The following is a 9,931-nucleotide window of genomic DNA, read 5'->3' on the forward strand; positions in this document are numbered from 1 at the left end:
GCTCAAGAATAAGTGGTCATTTCTTTCTTTCTTTCTTTGTTTTTTTTAATACAATATAAGCGATCATTTCTTGATGCTAAAATAATATCAATTTTTGAGTAATTTTTAGTTAAATGATATTATAGAAAAAATAATATGAATTTTATAAATGTAAACTCGCAAAAAGAGTATTTTAGTTATCTAACAACTTAAATAATTTCTTTAATATTCTCAAATTAATTATTTAGTTTTTATATTATGAACTACAATTAATATTTTAGTAAGCAGCCGGAAGAAACTAAATCCTCTAGGATCAAAACAGTTACTTAAATTTAATAGTATGTGTGATACTACTTTTGGTCCTTAATATAAGAATTTATTTAACTTTTATTTTGATCCTAAATATAAGACCCTAATCCGCTTGCTCTCTCATATTTATGTATTTTTTCCCAATATAATCTTTTTAGTAATAACAACTTTAACCAATATACTTGATTAATAAAGATATTTTAAAAAAAGACAATATGTATTAATTATTACAAATAACTAACTTAATTTTTTAATCTATTCAAATTAGTCAACTAGCTCTTGTATTTAGAACCAGAGGTAATAATATTTTAATGTTCAGATTATTTCTTTCTTTCTTTTTTTCCTTGTGATGATGTTCAGATTGTTTCTTTCAGTCTTTTTAAATTGCTTTGGTTCTGCCGCAATTTATAGAATATAAGGTAAGTAATTTCAATGGTAATGACAAAAAAAGTCAAAAGAAGGTGAAATAAGAGTTTTCCTGTCAAGCATTGATAAAAAAGAGTTGGAATCTTCAGCAAAAACGGTGAGTTTACATTTTCTTTTGGTAGAAAGAAAATCTTCTATCTACATTTTAATTGTCTTATTTTATATATTTCCACGAATCACATCATGCTGGAAATAACAAGAGTAAAATGCACTAACTATCTCTTTATTTTAGTTAAATTATAAAAATCTTCTTTCTATTTTAAAAATGTATATAAATCCCTCTTTAAAGTAAAATGTATAGTATGTAAACCTCCTTTATATATTTGAGATTTTATTTCCATCAATCCAATCGTTAGTTGATTGTCAGACTCGACTTTAAAACTTTTGTTTTAACTAAAATACTCTTCTTTAACATAAAATTTCTTTAAATATTGATATTTTTTAAAACAATTGTTGGTAAAAAAAATATTTTTTTGGTGACATAAAAACATAATTTTAATACATGTATTTTCAAACTTTCTAATATATAATAAAATTTATTAAACTTTAAAAATTTTGTTTTGACTAAAATACTCTACTTTAACATAAAATTTTTTAAACATTTATATTTTTAAAAAATTGTTGATAAAAAAAATTTTTTGGTTACGTAAAAAAATAATTTTAATACATGTATTTTCAAACTTTTTAATATATAATAAAATTTATTAATTTTGATTATATTATGAAATTTCATAATTTTAATTTTTCATCATAAATATTGAAACTTAGTTCTTTAGTTTTCTTTTAAATGGCTACAAGATATGTTAAATACATATTTTTTTACAATATAAATTACCTAATTTTGAGAGATTATAGAAATTATTTAAATTGATAATTTAAAATTTTTATAAAAATTTTTGTTAGAAATATATATATAGTTTATTTAGTCAATTGTATATTTATTTAAAAATTTAATAAATTTTCATTCAAGTTTTTTATGTCAACATTAACTAAATTATTTAATTTTCTGTCTCAATATGATAAAAATATTAAACATTTGTTTTCAAAAATAAAAAGAATCAAGAAAAAAAATAAATTCTTCAAAAAATTTTAACCAAAATTAACGGATTTAGTATTATGAAAAGTAAATTAGTAAATAAAAATATTTTAATATGATTTTTAATTAAAAAAATTATCTTCTTAGAATATTCTTACTAGAGTTCACCATTTAGTCTTTAGTTTTTTATGTAGAAAGAAGGTTGGTGTAATTATGACAAAATACAAGAGAAATTAGAATATTTTACTCTATAAATAATAGATCTTCTAATTATACTACATTAAATTTGAAAATAAGAGAAGACTTGTCTATTTATTTATAGTCATTATAATTAATCCTTTAATCAAATCTTAATATATGCGTTTTTTCACTTTATCGTTTATTTAAATATAACAAACTGTAATTATATTTAGAGTTAAATATATGGACCTTCTGTCTATTTAATTTAAATCATATATAAATATATTATTTTATTTTGAGGATCAACCTTTTAATTTACTCATCACCTTATTGATATTTTGTTTCAACACGTCAAACACCGCATCATCGACATAAACATTACCTAACAATCATTTCATCATTCATTTTTAGTCAAGAAAATAATTTTAATGTATATATTTAAATTTTTTATTATAATTTTAAATTTCTTAAATGGATTTCATAATTTTAAATATTTAGTCTCATTTATTTAAACTCATTTATAGTATAACATTTTGAATATATGCTTGGCTAAAAAATGTTTTGCAAGTAAAAAAATTATGGAATGATATTTTGAGCATATTATTTTAATTATGAACTTATTTATTCCACATATATAATTTTTTTAAAAATATGTATCATTAAATGCATATTTACTAAAAAATAGTCAAATTGTTTTAGAACTTGACATAACAGATAAAAAGAACTTGACCTAAGTTTTCTTCTAAATCAAATATACATTTATTAAAAGAATGACCAAATTTTGAATCAATTATGTTTATATATTACACTTGATTCTTAATATAAGAGTTAGTTGACTAATTTTAGTAGAGTAAGAAAAAAAAATTAAGTTTCACAAAAAAATAATTAAGTTAGTATTTTTTAATAGATATGTATTATCTTTTCTAAAATATTCTCAGTAATTAAGTGTATTGGTTAAAACTACTATTATTACAAAGTGGATTGGAATCTTATATTTATAATCAAAATAAAAGTCAAACGAACTCTTATATTAAGGATCAGAAGTAGTATATTTTAACTAAATTACTTAAATTTTTGTTCCAATATGATAAAAACATTAAGTAGATAACTATTTATTTAAGCTTTTAGAATTTTTTAGAATGTTCTTTAACACTATTAATAATTTAGACTAAAATATATGTTCTTAAAATAAAAGAGAGATATGTGTAATTATGACAGGGCATTGAGGTGGTTAGGGTATTTTATTCTTAAACTTATTCTTATATATGTAAGTTAAAAAAAAAAAAAAAGAAGCTTTCTTTGGAAAAATAAAAAAAGCGCTTTCTTTTGGCATGTTTTCATTTTTGGGTTAAAGGACATGATTTTCAGACCTAAAGAGTGAGATTGCTCCAACAAACGATTTCAACCCCTTGGTGCTCCTGCAAAATAATTTATTAGGAACAAAAATATCATTAATTTAACCCTTAATTATTGGTTGGGTTATTCTACGGAAAAAGTTAGAAATTTAATGCGTACGTACAGGTGAACTGGGGGGCATAGTGCTTTTGTATATTAATTCTAAGTAATTTTTTTGGAGTGATGTATGCCTCATATTCTTTTTTGGCTCTTATTTTTTTAATTAATTATTAATTTCTAAATAAAAATTGTTAATGGCTAATGAAACATACTGAATAACTAAATAAAGGTTGTCAATAACATAAAAGAGTGGATTTGGTAATTGTTAAGCCAAAAATTGTTAATGGCTAATCAAGTGTACTAAATAGTTAAACAAAAATTGTAAATAACTTGTAGTTAAAGAATGTCATGTATTTATTTTAACTAGTTTGAAATTTAAAAATGTGATTATTAATTAATTACTGAATAAAAATTATTAATAGCACAAAAGCGTGAATAATTAAACAAAATTTGTTAATAGATAATAAAATGTAACGAATAGCTAAACAACAATTGTGAATGATTTGCAGTTAAATTAAAGTTGAAGAGTTAATTAACTTATATATTATTTTGGTAACATAATTTTAAGATGCAAGTGGTTGTGTAATTAAATCCCACATTCACCATTCTCTCAAAAAAATTCCTCCCACTAGCAGCCTAGCTCACTAGAGCTCCAAGCCAGTGGGGGGCTGTGGTGCCGTTGGGCAACGGTCGCCATTGGCGTCGCCGGCAAGGGAGCTGGGAACTCTCTCTTACTCTATTTTTTCCCCCCAAACAAAAGGCATTTATGGCTCTGCATGTATTTCAAAATCTTATTTTGGGATTTGATACCTTGTGAGAACTTTGTAATTTTATATCACGCCTCTGTCATTTAGTATTTTCTAGATTTTTTTTGTCATTTTTTCTTCTTTTATATAGTTTTCTTTCTTTTTTTAATAAGGCTTTTATATAGTTTTCAAATCGTTATATCACCCTAAAATTTGGATGTGCTTTTGGATATTAACTTCTACAATGACCTTATAGAGTGATATATGCCATATTCTTTTTTACCTGAGCTTTTTATTAATAGGCCCCATTTATTTCAAAAATGTATTATTTTATATAATTATGAGATATTAAGTCTAAATTTATTGGAAATTAGTTCTACAGTTTTATCGAATAATATGGCTATTATTGTACCCAATAATATATCACTGCGTACAAAATATGTAAAACAAATATCTCTTTGATACTAAAAGTCTCTATTTTTTAAAATTTCTTATTATTTTAACAAATAGCAGAGCATGGCACCTTTTTTTCTTTAATCCTATGCAACATTAATATTACCATGCATATGGTGTATTATTATTATTAATATACTCCCTCCAATTAAGTAAAAATAATTGTGTCACAGGATTTGAGAAAGTTCGTTATTTTTTTAGTTATGTATGAAATTGTTTTTCCCCCCTGAAATGCTTTATCAGTAATGATGATTATTTATTGTAAGTATTCATCTGTTGTAATTTTGAATAGAGGCGCAATTGGGAACACACAATAATACAACTTAAAATTGGGTAGTTTTTGTTTATAATAAAAATAAAAAATTGATATAATTAAGATGGGAGGTAAAACAAATCTTTCATTTAATTGAACCCCAAAAATTTTAAAGATTAATCGCGCGACTAAAGTCTACGTAGGTATATAATAAGTCAAATAAATTTTGAGATACATCTTTGATATATCATATGCTTTCAATTTAAAATGCTTCTGATGTCCATGGATTTTTCATTGTACTTGCTTTGCTATTGCATAAACGGCTTACTTTTCTACAATTCTATATTCAGGTTGAATTTCTTTCAATGGCCGGTGAAGCCTTTGGAACCAATCGCATCCTCCAACCCCACCAGATGATGCCAGAGCCGTGTTCCATTCAAGGAATTTAAAAAAAAAAAAAGAAAAAAGAATGGAACACTAAACGGTAGTTGGATTGGAGTCAATTCGGGATTAAGTCAACTGTTTCAGTCTGTCGGTCAATTCAACAACCAATCCAAACCACACCACAACTACCAATCATCAAATGGAGTTGCTGCCATCGGCGATGTCTCAACACTTCCCCAGTTTTCCTTCTCTCCTCTCCTCATCCTTTCAGTCACCTTCATCTTGACTCCTACTTGGTTTTCAATTTCCCTCTCTCTGGTTCTTTTCTTTCCCTCAGGTAAGGTTGCCGTAGTTGTGTTTCCAGCACTTCAGTTTCCTTCATGAGGAGCTACTTTTTGCTTCTACTTCTTATTCTTGACTTATATATACATTACTACAAAAAAGAGTATTCACGACGTTAATTTACGGCGGTTATTAGCAAAAACGTTGTAAAAATATGACGGTGGTATTTTTGTAATATATGCGGTTATTTAAAAAAACGGCGGTTTTTTAAATAATTGCTGTAAAAAGTACTTTTAACGGCGGTTTTTTAAATAACCGCCGTAAAAAAATACTTTTAATGGCAGTTTTTTAAATAACCGCCGTAAAAAGTCTATCAGTATTTTAAAATCCATCGCGCGATAGTTTTTACTTTTCAGAGTCAGAGCTCATAGTCCCCCATACCACATCCTCACTCGATTTTCTCCCTCCTTCTATATTTATCGGTGTTATCCATGCCTCTATCATTTCCGTCATATTCTTCCATCACTGTCGTTGTTGCTATTGTCGTCACCATCGCCTCATCCTCTTCATTCTTATTTGTGAGTTTTTCACCTCCATTCTTTTTGTGGATTTTACAGTTTTTGTGGTTTGATATGATTATTTTCTTTAGTTAAAAATAAGATGCTTAATTTGAGTTTAAAGAGATCTGATTTTTAGCAGATCTGAGTTTTTGATTTTATCAGATCCGAGTTTTTGATTTTACCTTTATTAAATCTTAGTTGCTTCGATCTGGTGGGCGAAGGTGAAGCTAAGTGACGCTATGAAGGCAGGAAAGAATCTATATTTACTCCATCAGAATGCTTTTAACTGGAGAGAGATTTCCTTTGAGGCTTTGTTCTCCCGTTCCCTCCTAATCAGTAGGATGAAACGTAGCTTAAAGGAATAAAAAATTTTCGCAGAGGTTATTTATATAACCTCCGTGAAATGTCACATATCATGGCGGTTCTTAAACCGCCGTGAAATCCTCTATATTTTACGTCGATGACACAGACATCGGTCTCAAAACCGCCATAAAAAGCTTATATTAACCGCCGTTAAATGTATTTTTTGTAGTAGTGTGATACCATCATTCCAGTGTATATAGAGACTGAATAATATATATATATATATATATATATATATATTTATATCATCTTTTACTCGACATGTTCTCTTTCTCGTGCTTGTGATGTATCCTAATCGTTACTGAATATTTCCCTTTTGATTTGCAGTTTGTGCATCCTCGTTTCTTTGCACTTCGATTCTTCATTTTAGCTTCCCTCTGATATTCCCAAAATCAACAATCAACAATAAAAAATCAACAAAAATTTCAGAAAAAGGAAAAAAAAGAAGAAGGAGATTTTCCTGTTGATAGGAACAGAAGACTCCTAAAAAAAGGTTGTCTTTTTTTTTATTATGTTATTTTTATTTTATTGTACACATATCACTATTTCTCATCTGTTATATCCACTATGATATGATTAGTGTGTATTGTTCAGACTTGGTAGTAATTGGATCCATCTTTTAGTTATACCACATGAATAAAATCTATAGGAAGGCATACTATTCATGAGCTATATGGACACATTGATCCATTTATATGAAAGTTGCCTAATATAAAGAAAATGTGTGTAGTAATTATTATTATGAAAATAGGGAGGGTATAATTAAAGCTCATATGCTTCTATACTTTATTATTCGAAATGAGCATGATCTAGTACTCTCTCCTAATATATTCGGATTCTTCAACTCTTTTCAGTTTTCTTCGGCTTGATTTCTTTTCCTTCTTTCGAGATGTTTCCTGCTCAAGACATCGTCAAGTAACTAGAGTTGAAATCTCCAAAGAAAAGGTGAATAAACATTTTGAACGTATTTTCTCATCCTTTAGGCTACGTTGCGCGCTATTTGTAATCTGATTAATATTTAGTTTGTCCTTTTAATGTCTTGTTATTGACTTTTCTTTTTGTTGCCAACATTATGGAATTAATTACATTATTATCGTTTATGGATATTCAGAACCAAAAATAAGTGGATTGTTGTGTATGGAGTGAAGCAGCGAGCAAAGTTTATTGAGTTGAAGAAGAGGGATTATAGGATTTAGAGATTCCCCCCCCCCCCCCTCAAAAAAACGGTTTTATACAATTTTTTTAAAACTTTGAAAAAATCTGTTTGGATTATTATCTAAAAAGTTACATTTGAAAATAAACATATTGAAATTAGAGGGTGAAATTTCAATGAGAACTCAAGTCCTCCAGTAGAGAAAAAAAAGCTTCCTATTTTCTAGACAAAAAGTAAGAAATAATGTAAAATAAAAAGCAAGAAAATAACTAAAAATTGTTTTAGTTTTTTATTTTGAAAAACATATCATTTTTTAGTTTTTAAAAAACACTTGGCTACAAACAAATTACAAAACAAGTTTTTTTATGAAAGAATTTAAAAAAATACCTTTGAATTTTAAATTTTAAATTAGTTTTGTTCACTACACTTTGATAATAATTGATAATATTTGAAAAGTAAATGACAACATATTTTTGTGATTTGGGATTTTGAAATTTGAGAGATTTTTTTAGAAAAATTTCCCTTTTTTACTTTTTTTAAATAATTTTTTTTTAAAAAAACAAGAAAACAAACAAGTATGCCAAAATGTTTGATTGCTTGATCTCGATATGTATTTTTCATTTTGAAAAAATAAAAGAATGTGTTTGAAAATGTATTTTTGGTTACATTTCTGAAAAAAATTAAATGATTTTTTTAGGCCGAACAATAAAAATGATTTTGAAAAACAAAAAAATGTGAACAACTTTTGATATTTTGTTATGCTTGTTTTTGTTCTAGGACAATACAAATTTAAATTAGAGAAGAGGAGAATTTTGTAATTGTCACAATTTTTCCCAGCAAAAGCAGAAGGCACAACTAGGATTAGGATTGAAATTAAATTAGGTGTTGTTCTCATTGATCAGTGTTCTTATTGATCAAAAAATTTAAGACACAATCCTTAATACATATCTGGAATTTTCTACCGTGCGTACTTGCATTGCTATTGCATGAATGGCTTACCATTACTTTCCTACCATCCTATTCAGGTTGACTTGCTTTCAATGGCGGGTAAAGACTTTGGAGTCAATTTCGGGGCCGGGCTTGCAGTAAATATAGTAACGGCTGTAGGACGGCAAGCTCGTTATTGTTGTGAATTCAACAAGCTTGTTACAGATATGCGTAATGAACAAGGAAACTTAATATCTACAAGAAATGACATGCTGGTCCAATTTAGAAAAGACAAAGCCAACAGTAAAGAGCCTTCAGCAGAACTTCAGAGGAAGTTTCAGGAAGCAAATGTGCTCATAGACAAAGTGGACAAGCTGAAAGAGAAAGCAGAAGCAAAGCAAAGCTGCTGCCATGGGGTTTGCCCTAACTGGATATGTCGATATGTTGTTGGAAAGAAAGCAGAGAAGAAGACAGAAGCAATGAAGCAGCTCAATGACAAGTTGAGACCAAAGCTATCAGCTGCCCATCGTAAATCACTTGAATACATGCCCCAGCAGAAGATTTCATTCTATTTAAGTGCACAGAAGAGGCCCTCAAAGAAATCTTAATGGCACTGAGAGATGTTAGAAGAAAAGAATTGGGCTTTATGGAATGGGGGGTTGTGGTAAGACGTCCTTGCTAGAAAAAGTGCTTAAGGAAGTGGAAGACCATAACTCCTCAAGACAGCATATGCCGTTGTGTCCAATACTCCAAATTACATGGCTATTCAAGATAGCATTGCAAACTGCATAGGCTTGGTATTTGAGATGGAGAAGAATGTAACCAATCGAGCTGCAAGATTGTCCATGCATTTGCATTGAAAACGATAAGAAATATCTTGTAATCTTGGATGATGTGTGGCAAGTGCTTGACTTTAAAGCCATAGGGATTCCGTTCGAGAAAATTGCAAGGTTCTTCTAAGTACTCGGCAACGACATTTATTTGACTTGATGAAATTTGATGCACCGATTTATCTATCACTTTTAACGCCAGACGAAGCATGGAATGTTCCAAAAGTGTGCTGGTGAAATAAAAGATCCATTCCAACAAGAAGTGGCTCGACAGATCACTGCTGAATGTCACAGATTACCCGTTGCAATCAAAGCTGTGGCCAGTACTTTGAGGGGCAAAGAACTTTATGTATGGACAGATGCACTGGAAACATTGAAAGATCGTAAACAGCCTTTAAATATTGAAAAAGGACTGGAAGATCCATATAGATGTCTTAAATTTAGTTTTGATGAATTGAAGGATGCAGAAGAGGTATCACTTTATTTATTGTGTGCTCTGTGCCCCTGCGACTCAGAAATTGCAATTGAAGCTCTGATCAGATTTGCATTTGGCTTGGACATATTTCGCGATATTGATTCATATCAAAGAGCTAGG

The 9,931-nt window shown here is 28.3% G+C and overlaps 1 protein-coding gene across 1 annotated transcript; it reads left to right on the forward strand.

Moving 5' to 3' along the window:
• Nucleotides 1-5,450: 5,450 nt before the first annotated feature.
• Nucleotides 5,451-9,348, forward strand: LOC114761514 (uncharacterized). The gene is made up of 3 exons (XM_028950914.1): nt 5,451-5,558; nt 6,754-6,919; nt 8,605-9,348. The coding sequence occupies exon 3, from the start codon at nt 8,620-8,622 to the stop codon at nt 9,112-9,114; it is 495 nt and encodes a 164-aa protein (XP_028806747.1). The 5' UTR covers nt 5,451-5,558; nt 6,754-6,919; nt 8,605-8,619; the 3' UTR covers nt 9,115-9,348.
• Nucleotides 9,349-9,931: the final 583 nt, after the last annotated feature.

The sequence above is a fragment of the Neltuma alba genome, unplaced genomic scaffold (genome assembly GCF_004799145.2).
Source record: "Neltuma alba isolate B1F8T4 unplaced genomic scaffold, ASM479914v2 tig00001702_pilon, whole genome shotgun sequence".
Classification (NCBI taxonomy): Eukaryota; Viridiplantae; Streptophyta; class Magnoliopsida; order Fabales; family Fabaceae; genus Neltuma; species Neltuma alba.